The sequence below is a fragment of the Alosa pseudoharengus genome, unplaced genomic scaffold, assembly GCF_046254945.1.
Source record: "Alosa pseudoharengus isolate Yale_2024_CS ecotype anadromous, Long Island Sound unplaced genomic scaffold, YU_APseudo_1.1 YU_APseudo_1.1_scf_17, whole genome shotgun sequence".
Taxonomy (NCBI): Eukaryota; Metazoa; Chordata; class Actinopteri; order Clupeiformes; family Clupeidae; genus Alosa; species Alosa pseudoharengus.
In genome coordinates this window covers 15,901,287-15,925,253 of record NW_027468640.1, presented here as the reverse complement: position 1 = coordinate 15,925,253, position 23,967 = coordinate 15,901,287, and the positions used below count along the sequence as shown (strand labels likewise).

The 23,967-nt window shown below is 43.6% G+C and overlaps 3 protein-coding genes across 6 annotated transcripts in view; 1 reads left to right on the top strand and 2 right to left on the bottom strand.

Annotated features, from left to right (window-relative positions):
• Positions 1–10,217, bottom strand: part of LOC143127284 (mitogen-activated protein kinase kinase kinase 11) — a 51,085-nt gene extending 40,868 nt beyond the window's left edge. Inside the window, exon 1 of the mRNA XM_076288680.1 lies at positions 8,304–10,217. Within this exon, the coding sequence (XP_076144795.1) occupies positions 8,304–9,054 (751 nt within the window). The 5' untranslated portion in view covers positions 9,055–10,217. The remainder of the gene's footprint in view (positions 1–8,303) is intronic.
• Positions 10,218–13,671: 3,454 nt separating this feature from the next.
• Positions 13,672–21,322, bottom strand: drap1 (DR1-associated protein 1 (negative cofactor 2 alpha)). Its single transcript, XM_076288686.1, has 7 exons — positions 21,180–21,322; positions 19,905–19,977; positions 19,295–19,388; positions 18,474–18,599; positions 17,706–17,796; positions 16,261–16,349; positions 13,672–15,398 (listed from the first exon to the last, which is right to left on the bottom strand). The coding sequence occupies exons 1-7, from the start codon at positions 21,219–21,221 to the stop codon at positions 15,230–15,232; spliced, it is 684 nt and encodes a 227-aa protein (XP_076144801.1). The 5' UTR covers positions 21,222–21,322; the 3' UTR covers positions 13,672–15,229.
• A 47-nt stretch (positions 21,323–21,369) lies between these two features.
• Positions 21,370–23,953, top strand: cunh11orf68 (chromosome unknown C11orf68 homolog). 4 transcript variants are annotated; one of them, XM_076288682.1, is made up of 3 exons: positions 21,370–21,474; positions 22,093–22,267; positions 22,483–23,953. In XM_076288682.1, exon 3 carries the CDS (start codon positions 22,547–22,549, stop codon positions 23,297–23,299), a length of 753 nt encoding a protein of 250 aa, XP_076144797.1. In that variant the 5' UTR covers positions 21,370–21,474; positions 22,093–22,267; positions 22,483–22,546; the 3' UTR covers positions 23,300–23,953. The 4 variants fall into 4 exon arrangements, with proteins under 4 accessions (XP_076144797.1, XP_076144799.1, XP_076144800.1 ...); XM_076288683.1 differs by lacking the exon at positions 21,370–21,474 and adding an exon at positions 21,519–21,713; XM_076288684.1 differs by lacking the exon at positions 22,093–22,267 and having other exon boundaries at positions 21,382–21,474.
• The last annotated feature ends 14 nt before the right edge of the window (positions 23,954–23,967 follow it).

Below are 23,967 nucleotides of genomic sequence, written 5' to 3'. Positions count from 1 at the left end.
TATTTATATAATAGTGAATATTTCCACAACATTCTAATTTTTGGAGACCCACCTGTACTTCTTTAGCCGCCTGGTACATTATTCTATTCCACTGCTCAGTGGACCAAAGATCAGGAAGTAACTGCCAAGACATAGTCAAGGGATTTACGTTTGTTCATCCGGATCGAAACTTCATGGAAAGTTTTTTTTACCCCAGTCAAAAATGGCAAGAGTGCTGTTGCCACCAGTATGGGAGAAATGTCTTAATTACCCACATGAGAATCACTTGGCTGAAACGAGGAATGCTGGCGTGTGTGCTGTGTGTGTGTGTGTGTACGCTGTATGAGTGTGACTGAATGAGGGACTGTCTAGGAGTATTTTACATGTGTGCGAGAGAGAGATAGAGACAGGGAGAGGAGAGAGAGACCGAGAGAGAGAGAGATGTGAGTGCTAGCTTTCAAATGTGGAGATGTTTTCAGTGTGGAGCGGTGAGGCCCTCAATGAAAACATGCTGGTAGGCAGATGTATCAGATACTTGTCTCCTTGACGGGGGTGAGAGTGGTGTGTGTGTATAGGGGGAATGATTCTGTGGACCAGAAGCAGTGTGCGTGTGTGTGTGTGAGAGAGAGAGAGTTCTGTGGACGTGTGGATCAAGAGCCCAGTAAATTTGCCTCCGCAAGTGCATGGTTTGGCACTTTCCCACGATTTTTCCAGCTATCTTAGGGAGCATGTGTATGCAAGTGTGCGTGTGTGTGTGTCTGTGAATATTTGTTCGCGCAGCCTGAATCTTGGGGCCAGATTCTGTATGTTTTACTGTGCCGTGTGTTTCTGTGGAGGCTTATGTATGTTATTATTATTATGCAAGCAAGTCTGAGACAGAGAGACAGTGGGGGGGGGGGGGGGGGGGGGGAAGAGAGAGAGAGAGAGAGAGAGAGAGAGAGAGAGCAGGTAAGACAGGAAGTCAATACTCTCAATACTCAATACTGTGGTGGCCAATATATCTGTGGAGATGATTCTTCATTCTCCCTGATCCACTCTTTCATTGTTTGAGGAAGATAATTCTTGGCATTGTCATCCTGTTATCTGTTACATTCCATGCTATCCATGACTATCCATTAGGCTGGGTAGGGAGTGGATTGATGAGTTCAGAGCCATACCTTTATACGGCTCTGGATGAGTTCACTCTCTGGTGTTTTGTTGTTGTTTGTTCCAGAATTGTTGATGGTACCTTTCATTTAAAATGAATCTGAAAAAACTTCTATGAAGGTAACCGTGTTGAAACCAGACTGTACAGTATATTTCAATTGAGATTGAGAGTGGGTCTCGAAAGACTACATTGATTTATGACTTGCAGGGGTGTAGCAAGCAGTGAAATTAAACTTAAATTGGTACATTAAACTCTGGCCAAATGGTTTCTAAAGTGCAGCAATGAACTTTTTTATTGTAAACAAAGGTTTTAAATGCAGTTGTTTATTCCGTTTCAAAGAAAATACATAACTGTATTCTGTTTAACCCTGTCGCCATCAGCACAGCCATTGGTTGTATTGAATGTATTGCTCTATCTGTCATCATACCAAGTATTGGTACACTTCTGACCGAGTATTGGCGATTGTGATTGGTCCCTGGGGTTTTGAAATGTTGAAAATAGGTTTCAATGGCCTCCCTACCAGACCGACCTGCAGAGCAAATTCAAATTCGCTAACAGGTTTGTCTGGCTTCTCCCAGGCTACCATTAAGGTACAACATGCTTTAATATGAGATACAATAAAATGCAATTTGTAAAAAAAAAAAAGATTAATCCAGGCAGTGATATTCCAAAAAAATAGCCCCAAATGCCCAGGCCTAAAGAGGCCACTGGTCGTGTGTGGACGGGCCCTCAGTCTCTACGTCCTCCTCAGAGAAACTGTCCACTCAGCACGTTCTCCCACAACAACACGTGGCCCGTCTCTCCTCTACCACTGAACACACGCACGCAAACGCACACGCAGAGCATTCATCTTATTCGCACACTGACCCGCTACAGAGTCAGACAGCCCCCTCGACCAGTTAATGCAGATAATGAACCAATTCAGCCAGCACCAATTACAGTAAACAATATTTAGTGAATTAGTTTCAGGCAATGCTGACAAGAGTCAGGTAATCAACTGATTCCAGCCACGCTGACAACAGCGGTAAGTTAAGATAATGAGCTGATTAACGTGGTCATTTGTACCTCTAATCCGCTTTTTTTTTGTTAAATTCAGCAAATTGCTACTCTCGGCCCACTGAGTGTCCGTTCGGTGACTGTGTGCTCGAAACAAACTCGAGTTAAAATTTTCGACAAATGCTGGCCAGGGTCATGGACTGCATCTCTTTAAGGCAACAGTGTTCAAGCTCAACCGATGAATTAACTCGGTCGGTTTTAATTTAAGATACAATCGGATCCTGATTACATCCTAACACCATAAATACATAGGACATTGGTTCATTTAGAAAACACTGGACTAGTGTTGCACGGCACACCAATACTAGAAAGGTATTTACCCCATTTTAGTTTTAAGGAAATCATTTTAAGTTCCATGTTCTGTCGTGTAGGCCTATTCTATTACTTCTATTACTGATGTTTAAAGTTTTTCGTATCATTTCAGTATAGGCACAAAAATACTTAGGCATTGTATCATATATACTTTTTGGGGCAGCCGTGGCTTACTGGTTAGCACTTCGGACCTGTAACCAGAGGGTTGGTGGTTCAAACCCCGACCAGTAGGCATGGCTGAAGTGCTCTTGAGCAAGGCACCTAACCCCTCACTGCCCCCCGAGCACCGCTGTTGATGCAGGCAGCTCACTGGGCCGGGATTAGTGTGTGCTTCACCTCACTGTGTGTACACTGTGTGCTGTGTGTGTTTCACTAATTCACGGATTGGGATAAATGCAGAGACCAAATTTCCCTCACGGGATCAAAAGAGTATATATACTTACTATACTTATAGTTGTATATTACAAGACAACACTGAACTGAACACTGCAATTGCAGATTATGAGTCTGACCGAAACAGAGGGCATCGCCCAGCAGCCTTGCTGACTTCAACTGTCGAACAAGTCACTTGCTGTAGCAGGCATCAAGGTACCAGCTATGAAGGTACCAGCTTTGTTCAGACAGCCCAGCAAGACAGCACCATAAGCAGCGCCTTCCATTTATTTATTGTTGGGACACCGTTGCCACGATACTGACAGCTGACTTCATAATTCAATAAAATTCTGGACGTTGAAGGCAGCATGAAGGATACATGTATGCTGCTTTCAAAATTCGGCAAACTACTATTTCACATGTGCTGCCTTTGCTCCATTGCTTAATAGCTTCACTAAGAGCCAAACTGTTACTGTTGACAAATGTCATCATCATCAAGCATCGTCAAAACTTATCAGTCATCAACAAGTCAAGTACATCGTCTCCGTGAGAAAGTCCGCTTTCTGAAAACAGCACTGACGCAGAGGGAGTGACTTTCTCAGCCATTCACTAACCTGAATCAAAAAGTGGTTGGTACAGCCTCTGAAAAATATCAATTCAGACTGATGAGGCTTTTGTAAGCACTCGCGTACAGCTACACACAATCACTGATAACAAAAGACACACACACACACACACCAAGATGGTTGGGAACAGATGTGTACAGTACACATACACTGAACTCAGTTAGTACTTTTTACTAACCCAGTTAGTACTTTTTACTAACCCAGTTAGTACTTTTTCTATTTGGACTATACTGACCCTGTTCCTTCCCTCTTGAGTGCTTGGCTAACCCTCTATAGAAACATGCATGCATATCTCTGTCTGTCTCTCTCTCTCTCTCTGTCTGTCTCTCTCTCTCTCTTTCTGTCTGTCTCTCTCTCTCTCTCTCTCTCTCTGTCTGTCTGTCTCTCTCTCTGTCTGTCTGTCTCTCTCTCTTTCTGTCTGTCTGTCTCTCTCTCTCTGTCTGTCTGTCTCTCTCTCTCTCTTTCTGTCTGTCTCTCTCTCTCTCTGTCTGTCTCGCTCTCTCTCTTTCTGTCTGTCTGTCTGTCTGTCTCTCTCTCTTTATGTCTGTCTGTCTCTCTCTCTCTCTTTCTGTCTGTCTGTCTGTCTCTCTCTCTCTCTGTCTGTCTGTCTGTCTCTCTCTCTCTCTCACCTTTCCCTGATCCCTGGTAGACTCCCAGGCCCAGGCTAGGAGACACAAACAAAAGAGACTGTGGAAACGCACTGAAGCGTACAGGGCCAAGAGGGAGAGCCTTCGACAACAGGCCGAGACTACAGGCATACGCCTGCAAGGTGTGAGGTGGGTAAATAGTCTGGGAATACAAAAGAGGTCTCTGTTGTTTTCCTATAGAGGGACCTATAAGAGTTTTATTTACACTGATGGTTTTTGAGTCTGTAGAACTCTGCTTTATCATCTAATGGCAGACACTTGCAAATCATTTATAACATTATGACAAGATCCACATAGAATTTTACTGAGCGGTTAATGATTTAATGTCAATTATGTGTGACAATCAATAATTAGTCTTTTTATGTTCACTATCATAGTATAAGCTATAATTAACATCATAATTTAAATGTTTAAAATACATATACCTTACGTAGAAGAGCCATGTCTTAGCATTGAACATTGGAACATTCTAAATGCATTCAAGCATTGTAAATAAAGCTACTTAAGACAGATATGACATACATAAAAACGTAATGGGTTGTATTGAGAGGGCATCATTAAAAGAGAGCCAATCACACCTCAAACAGTGAAGAACAACATGGATGATGGAAATATGACATCTCTATTAGTGTCATCCAGCCGTATGGGGTAAAAATAAACAATCATCTTATATACTGATGATGAATCAAAATGATTCTCACGATAGCACAATATGATTGTAGTCAGCTAATAAAATGGCGCTCGGGTGATTACGTAATATTGTTACAGGCCTTTGAGGCAGGTCATCACAAGCAGGTACCAAAGCTAGAGAAGAAGGGAGGAAGAATCAGATAGAACTAGGCCGAAGGCTGGACATTGGTGAGCGATACAGAGGTTATGACAAGAGGTGGAGGAGGATAGTTTGAAAGAGTGGATAAGCCACATCCTTTCTCTCCCCATTAGCCTAGCCATTATTACATTATTCGTCATTTCACCGATGCTCTTGTTCAGTGACTTAGAGTGAACCAATTACAGAGAGAGTCCTCCTGGAGCAACTTTAAAGCACACTGCTCCAACAAACGCCAACAAACACCAACAGTTGGGCCTGTGTTTGTTGGCGTTTGTTGGATGGAGTCGTTAGAGTTTGACATGACAGTTGGTTTTATAAACATTTTAAAGACTACCAACAAACAATTTCCAACAGCTGAATTTTTGAGTTTGTTGGCGTTTGTTGGAGCAGTGTGCAAGCTCCTTTAGGGTTAAGCACCTTCTGTAGGAACACAATGGAGGCAGCAACAAACAGTTGTGCATGCTGTGGGATCATGAAGGACATGGACACCAACAATGGCTGAGGCAAGGCGGTTAACCCCATATATATTATGAAGCTTTATATGGTATATGGTTAACGCCACCAAGGCCAAAGATTCAATTTTTTCCAGGGAGTGTTCAGGATTAACCGATAAAGGGTGTCATTCCTGTAGTGTGTGTATTGCTTCTGACAACAGCACCTGCTACATGCAAATAGTCATGTCATCCAAGAACAAAAAAGTCTGTCTGACACTTTCATAAATCATATATTTTGCTCCAAAAATTATAAAATAATATAATGTTGACGGACATGATATTGATGAATGAATAATCTAAAATACAATAATATGAACATGGTGGCAATCTGATTCTGGAATTTCACATTTGTTTGTTTTTAGCAGTGAATGAAATGAGGAAAATGAACCATGTACATGTAAGATATGGCTGCTCTTTCTGTCTGAGGGTGAACAGCACTGTACAGCTTTTTGAAATACATCAGAAGGGAAACAAACACATCCAGGCCAAATCCATCCCCCAACAATCCCACACACACACATGGTGGGCAGGAAAATGTACTCAAACACTTACACACACACAGACGTACATTAAACCTAGCACGCACACAGACATACACACACACATACACATACACACACAAAAGACAACAGGATATTGCTTTCTTGTGCAGCTGAGCCAGAGAGACAAGTAAGGGCAGGTCTGAGACATAACCCCCCCCCTCGTCTTTCCGTCTCTCTTTCTCTCTCTCTCTTTTCATAAAATAATTTAAAAAAAAAGACGGGGGTTGGGACCAGAAGGAGACTGACTGGAGAGCTGATAACATCTCATTGCAGTGCCACAGAACAGGGATTGTGTGTGCCCTCTCTCCGCCTATGGTTACATGTGTATAACAAAACCCCACATGGAAACCTCAGCTTTGTTGCAGGACAAGGGTGAAGGGGTGAGGCGGTGGGGGTGGTATACAGGACAGACATGAGAGGAAAAGAGAAAAGAGGAGAAAGGGGGGAGAAAGAGAGAGAAGATAGGACAAAAGAGAGGAGAAGACGCCGGAAATGAGAAGGGGGGAGAGAAGAGAAGAGATCGAAAAGTGGAGAGGAGAGGAGATATCCGAGGAACAGAGAGAGGGAGGAGACAGAAGAGATAAGATGAGAGGAGAGGAGATTGAAAAGGAGAGAGGAGGAGAAGAGATCAGGTGGGGGTCAGGCGGTGGCTCGTGGGGGGGGGTTGATTAAGAGTGAGAGAGTGGAAAGGCCAGTGATCCAACAGAGGTGTGGTAAAAATGCGTATGAAGACATTTTTGAGTGAGGGATAGTTGGAGCCGGATTGCTTCTGAAGAGAAAGATAGACATTAATGACCAAATGGGGTAAAAGAAAAATATGTTCTGTACGTAACAACCTGCATTAGATAGAATGAAATATACAAAGACGTGGACACACATACAATAGAGTGATCCTTCACACAGTGCACATTCACACACAGAGGCCTATAATGGGATGAGAGTTGGCCATATATGGGTACAGGGTGAAGGGAACGCGCGGGCTGCAACTGGAGGAAGGAAAGTAGATAAGGAAGAGGTGAATCAGAGGTGGAGGTGATTCGGTATACACCACCACACACGGGTGAAGGAAGGAGGGATGGAGAGAGGGATGGGGGGAGAACAGAGAGACGGAAGGAAGTGAAGAAAATAAAAGAATGGAATACATAGGCTCTGGGTGAGATGACTGGATGAGTTTTGGGGTCGCTAGTTTTTTGTTTTTTTTTATCTTCCTACAGCTTATATAGAAAGACACAAAGAGAGAGAGAGAGAGAGAGAGAGAGAGAGAGGGGGGGGGGGGGGGTGGCTGCCAAAGAGGAGTACCAAGAAAGTGATGTTGCACACATAAGGTGACTTCAGTTGACTTGACTTCTTTGGTTTCCTGAGTACCTGGATTTGGTGCCTGTGTAATACAACACTACAACACTATTCAATGTGTTCATAAAAGCTATAGGCCTACATCATATTATCTGAATGTGACTGAAGAGAATTGTGTATTTGAATGTAACCAAATCTTGCACTTGTCAGAAAATGTAAATATAAATGGTTAATAGCAACTGTTGTAAAGCTTGAGACACCTTTATACACACACATTTGCACATGTCCACACTACAAAGTCCACTCTTGTGTGAACAACAGGAACGAGACCTTCGGTTTTTGGATTGGTTTCCTTAATGAAGCTTCTCTTTTTTTATTGCACAACTTGTTTTGGAGTAAACTACGAGGCAGGACAGGAGTCATTTTTAGATGCCAGTTCCGCTCTCATGTGGGGCAATGCATGAACTTCTCTGCCTGATTAACACAATTCCCCATGCTCTTGAAGTGAGCTTTCAAGGGCAAATTTTAGAGGACTGAACAGGACACTGTGAAATTGGGAGCCTGGCTCCATCTATGATAATGTGTCCCCATTTCTCCCTCTCTTTCTTTGTCTCCTGAATTTTGGACAGGAAGTAACCAAATTAATAATACAAAAAAATGGGCCACTTGTTTTGGCGGTATCACAGTCCGACTGGGTTGTCTAGACACAGAACTGAGTTTTTGGCTGAAGGTCGAGTGATTGACTGAAGATCTTACTCCACATTGGTTCACTAGGTTCTGTGCCCGGTTGGTTGCCCAAAGGAACCAAAGGGAATCATAAACCAACAGAAGTTTACCAGGATATGGTGACTGACTGAAATATCAAACTAAAATGTAATCTGGGTGGGATTCACTATTAGTAATTTACAAAACAGCTCTGTTGTGGAGGCTAAAAGCTGCACTTAACACTTTGCATTTTGCAATCTTGCATATTTCACAACGAAATACTGTAAATTTATGAACTTACTGTTGTTTGACTTCAGGTCTCTGTGGATGACGGGTACAATAGCCTCGCTGTGGAGGTAGAGCATTCCCTTGGCTATCTGCACGGCCCAGTTGACAAGGACATGTGGGGGGATGCGACGTCCGGCAAGGGCCCGGCTCAGCGGGCCACCAGCAGCGTACTCCATAATGAGGCACAGGTTTGGTTCCTGCAGGCAGACCCCTTTGAGAGCGATAATGTTCGGGTGAGTGAGCATGGCAAACAGCCGAGCCTCCTGCCGCACATTTTGGGCAGTGACGCTTATGTCCTCGTCTGGGTCTTGGCGGGCAGCCTTCACAGCCACCAGGTCGCCCCTCCAGGTCCCACGGTACACCTTACCGAAGCCACCCACGCCAATAACTTCCTCCAAGCTAAGGTCCCGAAAATCCACTGCCTCGGGTTGGAACTCGGCAACAACTGCAGGGCCGACCACTCCACTGCCCTGCAGTTTGCCATAACCGCTGGGCTTAAAAGAGACGTAGTTCGAAGGGAATATGCCAACTTTATTGTTTACCTTACCCGCCCACCAACCCTCATCCCCGGATATCTCCGAGTCCCGTGAGAGCACCTCGACCAAGTCACCTTTGCGGAGGGTGAGCTCGTCTTTGCCAGACGCTTCATAATCGAAGAGCGCGGTCCATACAGGATTGGTAAAGTTTCCCTTTTGCGACTGTTCGAGATTTTTCCAATTTGACAGAGGGCCGCCACGAGTGAATATGTTCTTCAGCGGCTCCATGGAGCCTACGTCGATGATGGGTTAAACCTGGCTGGATTTTGTGAGATATTGAAAATAAAGTACAAATGCGTACTTTATAGCTCCGCTCTCCCTGTCCTGTGCGTTTAGTGGGCTCATCAGGGACTTGTAAAATCCACTCCGAAGTCAAGCAAGCAAACACAGAGTCGTGTTTAGCTGTAGCTGAACTGATATCACCGAAACGAGCAGACATGGAATGCATATGTCTCCATATAAAATGACAATGGTCAAACACAAGGGCGCACTGTGTGCAATAATTTTGTCAACCGTGCCAGTGCGTAAAAAGGCATGATTGACAATGCTATGCCTGTTAAGAGTTCATGTTGCAAATCGTTTCCTGGTTATTAGCCGAATGAATTTTACCACATCATATAAAATGTGTATACTAAAACGGCAATCCGGAAATCTTCATAAAAAATACTGTTTAGTCTAATCAAAATCTAAATCACAACTCTGTGAATGTCCTTATTGCAACAATGTAGCAGAATTACAACGCAACAGCACAAACTGCTCTAAATGTTGAGTGATCGCACATTGTCTGGCAAAGTGACCGAAATAATCCCAGCTCGATTCAGTTGTCCATCTAGACTTTTCTGTATTTTTAGTCGTTAAGTGCCGTGACCACCACAAGCAGGAAGCGGAGAGAAGTCGAGAAGAATGGCAGGAAAGGAGCATTGAGTTTTTGCGCACCCGTGCTATACGACAAGTTGGTCAGCTCTCTCACAAAGTCAGCAACGGTCCTAGCCGAAAACTACTGCGTTTTCGGTCATAATATTCCGTCTCTTCTGGCATCTTCACGGTCTCATCGTGTGATTGCTCAGCAGATATAGGACGCTGTCAAGTTCTTGAACGATCACATGAAGAAAGTGAAGTTTCTTTCCATCGAGTTTTTTGAACAGGAAGGACCATACAAACAAACTTGGTCTATTTTTTAAAGTGAAACACACATCAAGCAGACACCATTTAGTTCCTAAAGTCCTCTGACAGTTCACAAGTTAAATCCAACATCTTCGTGAGCTGTTAAAGACAGACATCCGGAAAAGCGTTGTTGTTTTTTGTAGGTTTATTGTCATGTTCCCGTTCCTTCTAACGCCTTCTCTCGTCCCGTTCTCGCACCACACTACGTCCGTGCTTACAGTCTGCGAGAGAGGGTGGGGTTTCGCTCACTTTTTTTTTTCTCCCAGCAGGAAAAGAATCAGATGACAGACACAACGCGATTCTCGTCTCCTCCCTCCCCACGCTGACAATAAATGCCCTGAGAATGCTGTACCTTTGCTACTTTGGAGAGAGAGAGAGAGAGAGAGAGAGAGAGAGAACACATAACAAAAGGATAACACATATCATCCACTCTATTTCCAGTAATTCACGGGATTAACATGTCCTGTAACTGGCCTATTGCTTCAACTGACCAAGGTCCAACAAACTAGACACAGCACAGCTTTGCCTTCTTGCACTCTGACTCTTGGTCAGATGCATGTCTTAAACAGCTATACACCTGCTTTAGAGCCCCATGTGATAAAAGTAAAACCAAGTGAATCTGAACTTGTGGTATTTCCTTTTAAGTATAAGTATAAGTATATATACTCTTTTGATCCCGTGAGGGAAATTTGGTCTCTGCATTTATCCCGATCCGTGAATTAGTGAAACACACACAGCACAAAGTGTACACACAGTGAGGTGAAGCACACACTAATCCCGGCGCAGTGAGCTGTCTGCATCAACAGCGGTGCTCGGGGAGCAGTGAGGGGTTAGGTGCCTTGCTCAAGGGCACTTCAGCCGTGGCCTACTGGTCGGGGTTCGAACCGGCAACCCTCCAGTTACAGGTCCGAAGTGCTAACCAGTAGGCCACGGCTGCCCCCAAATCACCAAAATTGTGTCTTCCTTATGCCACAGTTTGTAAAGGTGTAAACACAGATAGCACTGTAGTAAACAATGAGAGGAATGAAAAATAATACACCTAATCAGCAGTACATATGAATGGAAAATATGAGACAGCTGATATATTTTAGGCAGTGCTGATCTCAGCAAGTACAGATTGACAGCAAAGTACAGTAGTTCATGAACTGGTTAATTAATAATGGCTAGGACACAACCCAAATGTTCAGCATCACCTCAGCTGGCTCTGTCTTGTTTGCTCATGTGAGGGGGGGGGGGAGCACTCATTAGAGGGAACAAACTGTAGCAGTGCAGGCGTGTCTCAAAAGAGAGGGAGAGAGAGAGTGTGAGTGAGTGGGTGAGAGAGAGAGTGTGTGTTTGTGAGAGAGAGGGTATACGTGTGTGTGTGTGTGAGAGAGAAAGTGTGAGAGAGTGTGAGAGATAGAGATGGAGAGAGAGAGAGGGTGAGTGAGTAAATGAGAAAAAGAGAACAAGAAAATGAGAGAGAGAGGAGGGGGACTTCAACGTGTCCACGGGAAATGGTGCGTTTCCGTCTCCGTTCTATTTGATGGGGGCGGCATCTGCTCTCAAACCACAGGCGCTCGTCTAGTTCTCGACTGCCTCGCCTCAAATGCTCTCCCGTCTTCTTCAGGCCCCCTCTAAACTCCCAACTCGTACCCAGCCAGCCGACACTCCACACCCAATCCCCCCCGCCCCCCGTCGCCCCTAGCAGCGCCCAGGGTAAGTGCTGACTCATCATCTCTGCAGGAAGGATGCCGTTGTTCTCGTGGCCTGGCGGCTGCCACTGCTGGGCCAAACTCAGTGCACAATCTCAGCAACGGATAAGAGGAGGGGAGGGGAGGCAGGGAGAGAGACAGACAGACAGAGAGAGAGAGAGAGAGAAAGAGAAAGAGACAGACACACAGAGAGAGAGAAAGAGACAGACACAGAGACAGAAAAAGAGAGAGATTTGAAGATTGTTTGCACATTTCAATCTGTCCATTGCTTAAAAGAATACATTATTGTGTCAAGCATGCTCCATATTCTATGATTTTGGTTTTGTTGTTTTGGTTCTTTGGTTGGGCATTCAGGCTACTGGCAGTGCATGTGGTACTATGAGGGTGGGCTGTTACGAATCATGGGCGCTGCTTTTGCGACTGCCGCCAGCCAACTGTGTACATTGTGCCATACATATTTTGTGACCCACTGAATATTTCTCCGATTTTCTTTTAAGAAAGTTCTCTATTTATTCATCATGAAGACCCCCTTTTAGGTTACCAAGTTACCAGTATTGTTACATTTGGTACATATAGATCACTGATTAAGCCTTGACATTCAGAATACAGTGGGACTGTGGAAGTATTCCTAAATATTGACACGTTAAAATACTTAATGCCATAAATACCAAAGGTCACATTAGATAGTTAATCATTTAATTGGTTAAAAGAATGTTATTGCATTGTGTTATGTGTGTCTGTTGTATCAATAAATATTGTGCTGTTGTTTCATTGTAAGGCACAGTAGTTTTCCTCTGGAAATCAATAAAGTTCTCTTTATTCATCTCCATCTATCAGATCAAATCAATCAAGCTCGAAATATTGTCAGGCAATGTGCTGGACTGCTCTGGTCCAGTTGGCACAAAACCCACAGTCAGACTAGGCCCTTGGGTTCTGTCTCTAATGTAAGCTGCTCTTCTCTTCTCTTTCCCTTGAGACCCCTAGTGGCCGTCTTTCACTTTTTCAGGCTACAAGTGGCTCACTATTGTTTGGACAACGCCAGCTAAGTGAACTCACACAATAAACAGTCACTCAGTGGAGTAGAAATGGTCATTATGTAGTAACTAATGAGCTATAAAAGGAAACAAGACATTTGTACACTGACCAGTTAGTGGTAATAGTAAATGGGAACCATCTGTTTGAACCATCATGGCAGTTTTATAATGAAAAACATATGGTTCTTCACTTTACACTTCCAGTAAAATTAGCACTTCTCTCTCTTTATGGCTGCAGAAATAACATGAAATAAATTGTTACCTCTGGCTTGTGCAGTTATTTTTCACTAGGCCCAAGCAGCGCACAGTTCATTCAGAGCGAGATCGTTCGTTCAGAGCGTTATGGCCTCTGTTTGACTTGGGAGGGAATGTGGTTGTCTGGGTGGGACGGAGTGGAGGGAATCAATAATCGTGCCGCTGACGGACGTGCCACGGCGCTGCGAACGAATGGGGGGACGGCCGGCGCGATGTAGCACTCAGGTGTGGCGGGCCGCTGGGAGCACACTGGCAGATTGTCCCCGACAACCTGCGGAGATATTTCTGGAAGGAGGGGTGGCAGAGGGGATGAGGTTGGAGGGGGGTTTCGGAGAGCAAACACCACACAGGCCTGGCACTGTAGAGTGTATATGAAGTGTGGATGACCTTTTCAATGTAGGTCAATATTTACTCACATACTTTTCCTTCTTCAGAGACAGATATAAAGCACACACACACACGCATGCACACACACACACAAACATACAAGTATTTCAACCTTGGTCAAATACTGTAGGACTCTACAGACATGCTGCTAGAAATAGCGACAGCTGGATATATCCAAATGTCCATGCCAATAGACAGTAAAAGTCCTAATATGATCGCATGCTAGTGGTGCGGTGACTGGAGACTTTAATGTTGTACACAGAACACGCTTACAAGTTGACATTAAAAAAAGAAATACCCGGTTATATATATTGAAATTTCAAATTTATTTCACCCATACAAAATAAAAAGAATGTTAAAAGTTTACATACAACTTCAAATCGAACATTTTGAGGGAGTGGGGAAGCAGAAATACAATTGAAGGAGAGGGACCTTGCTGAGCAGATTAAAACAATCTAAAAGAATGGGAGGGTGGGGAACGAATGTCATGTAAATATCTTAACGTCTATGTTGAGGTACATTAGAAGACTTAAGTGAGACTTAAGTGTCATAAATGACCTTGGATAGCAGCTAAATCTGAAACAAGGCCAGAACAGGGCCGGTTCAGCGCCATATCTGGACATGTTCACGTACGAGGGCCTGCTCCGTTCTTCTCAAATCCATGAAAGCCAGTGTGGCAGTGTCGGGACACGAGAAAAATAAACGACAACAACGGAAAAAATAATAACGACGTAAAAACCCCTTTGGAGCAATATGACTGAGGCGAGTGAGATGAATTCCCAAAATGAGCTTTTAAAAAGTTTGCACCTCACGTTGCCTCAGCGTACAGACTTTGAGATTTGAGATATTGTTGACGGGTGGTGGGGTGGGGGGGGGGTTCATAATAATTAAAAAATGACCAATTTACAAGACAATAAGCGTAGAAAAGGTGTTGGAGAATTAATTTAGTAAATCCATTCTTTTCTTGGGTGTGATGCCAGTATTCTCTGCCATGGTGAAAAAAAGAGAATGAAAAGGGACTGTCTACATGTGAAGTATCCTTTCCAGATTTGCCAGAAAGAACATACTGAGAATGTGCTCCTATTTCCCTAAGTGTCAGGCTGAGTGTTACAATGGTAATATTTTGTTACAGCCTGTGCACCATGCTGAGAATAAATGATTTAAAATCGATCATTCCTCTGTTATGGGGAGTAGAGGTGTGATTTAATTTTTCTGAACTGCAAAACAGAGAAGCTGTGGCTCTGTAATAAACTGTAGGGAGTCGGTAGTGATATGTATAGTTCCTTTCCTTCTGTATTTGCATTTGTTTTTAACTGTGTGAGTGTGACTGTGATTGATGGAAACTATAGGAGACACATATGAAGTGCAAACTAAAAAGGAGATCTCCTAAACTAATCCAGGACCTTTGCCTTTCATCTCAACATTTCTGACGTAAGAACGTTAGCAGCAGTCTCTGGATTCTATATGTTTTTTTTTTGACTCCTTCCTGTCTTCCTGCTTCACAATAAAATAAGAATAAAAAAAAACAAAAAAAAAAACACAAAAAACACATTATCTAATATACAACCAAGTCTTGAGTCTTCACATGGTGACTGCTGCTTATCTTTTACACTATCAAGAAATCGCTCCTGTGCAGTAGAGGTACTCAGACAAGGGGGTTGGGGGGCATTTCCTTACATTACGAGTTATGACCTCCTGTCATTGACCCTCCCTCCCTCTCTTCCCACCCCAGCAAAGACGCCCTATATCGACCCTCTACGAGAGCAAAAGCAGGCAGTCAAATGAGAGAAGAACATAAGAGTAGAACAATCGGTAAAAGAGCAGAGGAGGAGGAGGAGAAAGAGGGGAGGAGAGGAAGGACGGGGGGAGCTAAGAGTCGTAGTCCTCGTCGTCGTCTTCCTGGCCTGGGTGGGGCACGGGGGCAGGTGGGAGCCCTGTGGCCATCAGCGAGGGGTGGGGAGCGAAGGAGGCTGGCTGCATGGGTGCCACGCCCCCCGGTAATGGGCCCATGTGCATGTACTGTGGGGGCATGTTGTGACTGCAGGACGGATGGAGGGAGAGAGAGAGAGAGAGAGAGAAAGAGAGAGAGAGAGAGAGAGAGAGAGAGAGAGAGAGAGAGAGAGAGGGAAAGACAAAGAGAGAGAGGGGGAGAGAGAGAGAGAGAGAGAGAGAGAGAGAGAGAGGGAAAGACCGAGAGAGGGAAAGACAGAGAGAGAAAAAAAGAGATAAAGAGGCAGCAAGGGAAAGACAAATAAAGACAGTAAGTCATATTACATATAAAAAGTCCAGAGGGTGAGTGAGAGATATATTCTCATTCATACTCGTACACCATGCAAGGATACAAGTGCAAATAGTATCCTAAATGAACTGCTACTTTGCGGTAATAAATGTTTCAAACAACAATGGACAATGCTGGACCGAGATGGGTGGACAAAGTGTTCAAAAGCTTCTTGAACCAGGGGGCAGTTATAGCAGATGTGCAGATAATCTTGTGTAACAATGAGACATTCTTTACAAGAAAGTCTGCACAGATAAGCACACTCAAAGACATGCACAACTCACACAGACATGCACAACTCACACATGCACAACTCACACAGACAAGCACAACTCACACAGACTTGCACACAGACATGCACACTCACACAGACATGCACTCACTTACACAGACATGCACTCACTCACACAGACATGCACTCACTCACACAGACATGCACACTCACACAGACATGCACACTCACACAGACATGCACTCACTCACAGACATGCACACTCACACAGACATGCACTCACTCACACAGACATGCACTCACTCACAGACATGCACTCACTCACACAGACATGCGCACACACACAGACATGCACTCACTCACACAGACATGCACTCACACAAAGCTCACCTGTGGAAGTGTGACGCTGACTGCTGATTGGTGCTCGACTGGGAGCCGTCCTCCTCATCACCGTCTGTCTCGCTGTCTTCCGAGTCCTCCTGTTGTCATGAAGACATGGATGCATTAGCATTCTTTCGTTAGCTTTATCTCTGCACTCCCCACAGCAGTGTATTAGTCTTTTCCCTATTATTTTAAAAGAGTAAACACTGCATACACAGATCTGTCTTATAAATTTATTGCCCTGTCTGTCTGTCTGTCTGTCTGTCTGTCTGTCTGTCTCTCTCTCTCTCTAGTGTGTGCGCACACACTCTCATGACTGACACTGTGGGCATCAAATTATTGACAATTCAACAGAAACCAAAAAGTGTCAACACCCAGATGTCTACTCTCCATTATTCAGTGCAAGTGGTCACCTCTCCTTTGATTTACATCTGATTACCTCGACCTTCATCCACTAACTGACAGATCCCCTCCATGTACCTCGTTATATGTTTATGATTCTTTTGTTTATTTTTGTATTTCTGTCCAAAGCGACTTACAATGTCATCAATAAACATTGCATTAACATTAAAAAGAACAGTATATAGTAAAGTTTTATGCCCAAAAGTTATATATATATATATATATATATATATCATTTATTTATTTATAAAATACATGCATTCATGCTGCTATGTACTTGATTTATGCAGATTAATTGTTCTGATTAATGTTATCACAATTCTAATTTTATGTCTTATTTTTTATCCGGTGTTCTATTATATGTGCTGTGCCTTCATGGCGGTGCCACAGAGTGGCAATTTCAATTCCGTTGTATTCATGTACAATGACAAAAAGGCAATTCTGGCAATAAAATAAAGGCAATTCTGATTCTGATTCTTCTGATATTTACAAACCACGGTTCAGGTACCCAGATCCACCAACGGGAGGCGCTGTTGGAGCACCTGGGACACACACCCGACCAGTCACAGTCACAGTCACACAGTGCTGCTGGTGTTGTCATGAATGCCTGATGGAGCGGAAGCAATTCGCTATTGATTAGGCTAAAGCCCTGTGGGCATGTGCTGCTGTAACCTGCATTGTGTAACAGCCCAGGTTCCACAGAAGACTCAAACTTGCAGCCTCTGACATTGGTAGGGAGGGTGGGTGGGCGGCTGTCACTTGCACATCTCCTAAGGTGCCGAGGACTGATGTAAGTCACTGCACAGGGGCGTGGCGTGTTTCCCTAAAGCATTAGCACAGCCATGGGTAAATGATAGACTATCATTTTGAACACGCTTTCTTTGCACAGTTACCAGTGTGCTCAGTGACACTTTCGGGGAAAAGCAGTCCAGTTCATTAAGATAGCCCAGGACGCATTTTACGGCCATATGTTATCACACCCTAAGAGAAAGTGCAATGCCTGTGTGTACTAGTGCACGTGTGTGTGTGTGTGTGTGTGTGTGTGTGTGTACCTCCTGCTCCGATTCTGTGCCTGACAGCTTCTTATCTTTGCCCTTGGCGCCTGCACCTCCGTTCTTGCGACCCGATCCTGGCTTGCGACCTCTGAAAGAGACAAAAGAGGGAAACAGTCACTGAGTGAGGGAACCATATGGATCAGTATAGACATGACTACACAAAGTATTCATTCATTACAGAACATCTCCCATATCTCATAATTCCTGTTCACAAAAAAGTGGATCCACCGCGCTTCTGTGGCATTTACATCTGGTGCATCAGACGAAGAGCGGACCGTGTAGATATACTAAAAGTAAAAATTCGGAGCAGCACAGATGTAGTAGCTTTAAACTTTAATTAAGGTGCACAAAAGGGACTAACGTTTCGATGCTTCATGCATCTTCCTCAGAGTCCTTGATAATTCCTTATCTGTCTGCACCGGTCCTCAATGACTCAAGGAATGTATTGACATACATTCACACAAAAATAAAGTCAAAGCAAAAGTGACAGGTATTGTGAAAACAGTCTGACCGATTGTAAGCCAGCGATGCCACTGATGCTTCACCTCACCCTATGACCACACCCCATAATACACACAGGCATAATAGTACCATCTCCGATAACACCCTCAAGGTGATGCGACATGCATTTACATGTATTCATTTAGCAGACGGTTCTATCCAAAGCGACTTACACACACCAGTTATATTACCAGGGCCATTGTGCTCAGAACAACCTGGGGTTAAGTGCCTTGCTCAACGGCACAACTGTGGAAGTGGTTTTACCTGCGTGGGACCTTCTCCCCGGCTCCTTCCGTGTGGTTGTCCTCCCCTTCCCCTTGCATGTCAGGCACGGCTGCCACCAGGTCCTTCAGGAAGTCAAACTGCTGCTCCAGCTCGATGCACTGCTTCCTATACGGGTCGGACAAGAGCAGAGGTAAGACATTTGGCCTTCAGAAAGGACAGGTCCTTCCACATATTTGTGTAAAACCATTTACAAAACCAGCTGATTCTATTAAGCACAAATCTTCAACCAGGAAGACCAGCTAAACAGTGAAATCCCCTGTGTTACATGCACGATCAGAACCAGTGCAGTGCATGGCAGGACTTTTACACTCTGAAGCTGGTTCTGCATGTGCACTAACAGACTGTTTAGCTGATCTACCTGGCTGCCATTACCAGAGCCAGGACTGTGTACCAACACTGAAGTGTTTTTGAGCACCTACACAGACCAGGTAGCTAGAGGACACTAAAGCTGATGATACATGGAGCAACTTTTTGAGCAATGTTGCTGGCCAAATGTTCCTCATTATTGTGGTGCTGGCATGTTCCCATTGATATTCGGAAACAATTTATTTTCTTGAAAACTTTAATCATCATCAGGCAAATCGTCAAATGGAACCGGTTATGTGGTTGCCCAGCAACATTGCTCAAAAAGCTGCCCCATGTATCATCACCTTAAGGGGGAATTTGCTGGATTAGAATTAGAACAGTGGACTGGATCTTTAACACTGATAGAGCTTTCACAGATTTAAGAGAAGGAATTCTGAGTGGGGGATATGGCAACCAATAGGGCAGAGAAGGAAGTGACTTGGTGAAAGACTTACAAGTGTGATGTGGTCATGGTCTTGGCGTTCCGAGACTGTGTGACGTGACATGCTTTTGTCAGGAGTGACTCCAGGAAGAGTTCAAGAGCCCGAGCTGAGGAGTTCCGGGTCAAGGACTTTATGGACAAGGATGTTCACAAACCTGTCTGTTTATCTGTGTGTATGTGAGGGAGAGGTCTTGTGAAACTATCCAGACATCAAACTAAATCAGCTGATGTTCACACACAGTGGTTAGGCCTACCATGTAGCCTAGTCTTAACATGCACAAGAGGTAGTGTTATGTTAAGGACTAGCCTAATATTTTGGTTGTTTAAATTATGTTTCCCAGTCCTTGCCTTACATGCTGATGTCAACCATAATTGGATGAATAATCCAATAAAAAAAATAATAGACATCCCCCTGCAAATTATGTTGTGCAGTCTAACAAAAATGTAATTAGCTGTAAATCTATAATTCTGGAGGAGACAGTATTTCCAGTAGAAAAACTGGAGATCCCTGTTTCTCCTTATAGACTATTTAACATTTAAAACAGTCAAGGCTGTGGTATAAAGTTAAAGGATTCCTTACTAACTGACAGCTCTGCTTAGGGGGGCGTAGTGTGAGAGGATACAGATTATAACCGGAACTGCAGCAGCAACTTTGCCTATTTCCTCATCCGTTTGCATTATCTTCTTAATTCTGGCCTACAAGTCCAAATGAAAAGTCGTTACACAAACATAAGAACAACAACAAAATAGTTTGTAACTTGCCTATATCAATAAGCAATAACTTAAACATTAAAAACAATCAGATCAGTGGAAAACCTCAGAATCATTAAGACGTTTTAATACATATACCACGTGTAACCTGACTGTTTAAAAGGAAGGACTACTGATGTCACAGCGGGCGGCATTGTGGCACAACAACTCTTCCCTCGCATTCTACTTTTCGCTAAGACCTGTAACCCTGTGTTCTAAACCTGACCTGCTTATGCCGTATATCCTTGTAAATGTGACTACATTCACCACTGGTAACATTTACTTAACAGGTGTTGCTTTACGTTTGCTCAATACTGGGTACCTTTAAATTATTTGACTAACAAACTTTGCAATCGCTTGGCTACCGAGTTATTGTTAAAGAATGTGCACTGAAATATTAGAATCTTAGAAACGTTTTACAAACGTTACCCTAACTTCTAAGTTATCTTGTTACTTTCTGTGCCGTTTACATGGATGATGCACAAACTTGTATCTCATATTGTATCTCTGTTTATTTCAGTTCTGTATAGCTGCTACAAACGTTAACGTTTCAAGCTATATCCTTAACAGGCTAGCGTTGATATTTGCTTTTGCAACTATGTTACCTTCAACAGCCTAGTCAGCACTGACTAGGTTGGGTAACGTTTAGGGTTTGAATAGGCACCAGCTGAGTCTTTCTAAATTTAGCACACAGTGCAACAAAGTTGTAATTCCACCGTATAAGTATTACTCAGATATTGAAGTAGCTAATGTGGTATTGCCAAAGTAACGTGGGCGAAGGCGGCCGAAAAGGCTAATTTACAGGTTAGCAGTTAAGTAAATGGCCCAGCTAGCTAGCTCAGTTCATTGCATTCATCAGTCCTAATTCACTCAATATTTTATTGGCCTCTTAACGCAACATATATTGCTTCTGGAAACGCCATTAATGGGGCACCGAAGCACTTAAACATAAAATACCATTTAAACCACAAAATAACAGGAATTCACAAATTAAACTTGCAAGAACACCAAGTGGCATTAAGCAACGCTAACTAGCACAGCTAGCTTGTCGTTAAGGCCCGACTAATCTCGTCCGAGGATGCTCTCATGTTCTACTTCAAACGTTGAAAAGCGCTTCAGTTCATTTACAAGATAAAGCTAAAACTTACCGGAGGAAATCTGGCATTGTATTTCTTCTTCTTGCTGGGCATTTTATAATATCCTACGCAGAGATAGTCCAACTATTTTGTTTTTATTTCCCCTTACTCCAAACACAGACTCGGGCACTAGCGAGATTGCTGATGTCAGTACCGTCGTCAAACGAGAATATCTGAAAAGGATTCCACTGGGTCTGCCTGCTCGTCGGGTTGCGCGTTACCCTACCCACAGGTTGAGAGACTTGCCCCACGCAGCAATCACAGAAGGCACGGCAAACTAAGTTATTTTAAAGAGTTTCTTTATTATGTAAGTACTATGGAGTATTGTAATATATAATATATAATTTAGGACACATTGCAACTACTGCAATTAATTTACACTAGTCAGATTTGTCTAGCGAATAGCTTCTAGTAACGTTACAATGGTTTGCGCGTCTTCTACCAACCATACGTCTCTATGACTGATCATTGTGAAAATATAAATAAAGTTTTGCCATTGAACACTTTACCAACCATCACTTCTACAGCTGACGTAGTGTTGGTCGGGTAAGTTGATTGCAGTTTAGCTAACAATGCGATCAAATGACCTAAACAGCAGCCGTAAGTGCACCATGCAGTACTAGCCAGGGAGCATTGTTGAGCTTTGCAGGAAATTCACAGCAAATCTTTGTCTTTTTTAATCAAGCTGATGTTTTAGGTAGCGTTACCCATTACCTATTAGCATTACAACTCGATGGGCAAGCTAGATATTGACTAACTGTGTCTTTTCTGTAGTCGGACGAATGTTAATGTAGTTAAGGTTAGCCTTGGCTAGCTAACTGTTACTAGCCATCAGTTTTACACAAAGCATATAACCAGCGTGTCAGAGTTAGCCAATTCATTGAGTTATGAATAACGCATGCTACCTCAAATTGTTATTTTGAAGAAAGGACGGATTTTTGTGACATTTATGACGGAGCATCGAAGTTTTGCCTCATAACTTCAAGCAAGTTTGCAGATGACCGACAAGGATCCACGATAACGGACCAGCTAATGTTAGTCGGTATCTTATAGCTGGTTAACTGCCTCTAGTTAACGTTACAACAGCAGTAGGCCTACAGGTAAACATGACTAGACTCTGGCCAGTTCGTTTGATTAATGTTTAAGTATTATAGTTTATGTTCGATCACATGTAGCATTAAACACTTCCAATAATAATTTATGAAATGTTTGTGCCAGTGTTTAAATGTTATTTCACACTATTTTATAAATATCCTTAGTGTAATCACTATGTGTACATCAAAAATGATATTTCATTTTATATTTGACACTTCAGGAAAAGTTTAAATCAGTCTGGTGGACAGTTGGACCTCTAAAACCAGAGATAAATCATACACATCATGGAGGAAGAGGAAGTGACCGTGGATGCAGAGTGTGCAGACAGTGCAGACAGCTTTACAGCCCATGAGTATGCAGCTCAGGCCATGGCAGCAGACATGGATCCATGGATCGTTTTTGACTCGCGGAAGACCCCAAGGGCCGAGTTTGACCGCTGGCTTGAGTCTAACAGGCCCTCACAGGTGTCTAGATTTGAAGGGGACGAGGGTGGCCGGGGCCCCGTGGGTTGGATCGCCGTGCTGGGCCCTGACCACTGCCCCAACACAGGCAATGTCGTAGGCCTACAGGAGAGCTGGGACCGGCTCCTGGCGAGTGGTCGTCAGGTCACCTTCCAGACGGTGAAGGAGCTGGCCCTGAACCACGGTGTGCTCTCTGGTAAGTGGCTCATGCACCTAGACTCTGGCTTCAAGGTGGACCATGCCTGGGAGTGCGTGGCACGGGCTGTCTTAGAGGGCAAGATCTCCATGGCGAAGGTGAGCCCGCGCGACCCCAAGTCCGACAGCAAGCACATCATCTGCGTCTACAATCAGTCCTTCGCAGACGAGGACCAGGTCATGAGGTTGGACGCGGTCATAAGGGCCACAGGAGTCAAGTGCCCGCTGTCTTACAAGCCAGACGTCTATACTTACCTGGGAATTTACCGGAACAATTGTTGGAAGATGTGCCCCACCATCTACGAGAGCAAGTATAACCTGGAGTGCGTGCCAAGGCGTTCCCACATCCTGAACAAAGTCACCAACCTGGAGGTAACGTAACATGGACAGCTTGAAGGAAATAGCCTAACTGGTGGCAAATTTCCTCTCTCAACTTTGACACAAAGACTTCTAATCGGACATGTCTGATTTCAGCGTTTGTTGCCTCTTGTGATTCCCAGACACTTTCTTGTGCAGCGAGTGAGTCATGAGTACGTCAGTGTCAAGCTTGGACACTTTAGTTTTGTGTGTTTTGTCACAAAAACTTGCCACTGGGGGGGGGGGGGACTCAAACATATGTGGTTCAAACAAACATTATTGTGTTGCAGTTCGGTTTTCAATGGAGGTACGTTTATTCCTGAGTGTTGAGAAACAGCGTTTGGCTATTATATGCCATATCTTCCATTGTTTTTTTTCTTTTAAAGTTCTTAAAATACACTGCCTAATCTTGTGTATTGAAGCCTTTGATTTGTGAAGGGCTGCAAAGTTTTTGTTCTGTGAAATGGTTTGCAATGTGAATGCAATTGTGTTGCTTGTTTTGTGTTTGTTGTAACAGTGTGCTGTACACATCTGCCAAAATGAAAGTTTGCATTGTGAGAACTGGCGATCAAACATCAAGAAATGTAAAATAAACTACATCCTTAAGTCCAAGTTGTAGCCAGCTTAAATCACCACACCACACGATTTAGAATGTTTAATAAACATTTTATTGGCATATGTTTGACTTATTC

Excerpts from the sequence above, each read along its gene's own strand:
- drap1 (XM_076288686.1), bottom strand. The coding sequence starts at position 21,221 with ATGCCCAGCAAGAAGAAGAAATACAATGCCAGATTTCCTCCG. Across the intron at positions 18,600-19,294 it reads ACCATGACCACATCACACTT|GAAGCAGTGCATCGAGCTGG; the intron begins GTAAGTCTTTCA and ends CGACCCGTATAG. Across the intron at positions 16,350-17,705 it reads GCACAGAATCGGAGCAGGAG|GAGGACTCGGAAGACAGCGA; the intron begins GTACACACACAC and ends TCATGACAACAG.
- cunh11orf68 (XM_076288682.1), top strand. The coding sequence starts at position 22,547 with ATGGAGGAAGAGGAAGTGACCGTGGATGCAGAGTGTGCAGACAGTGCA.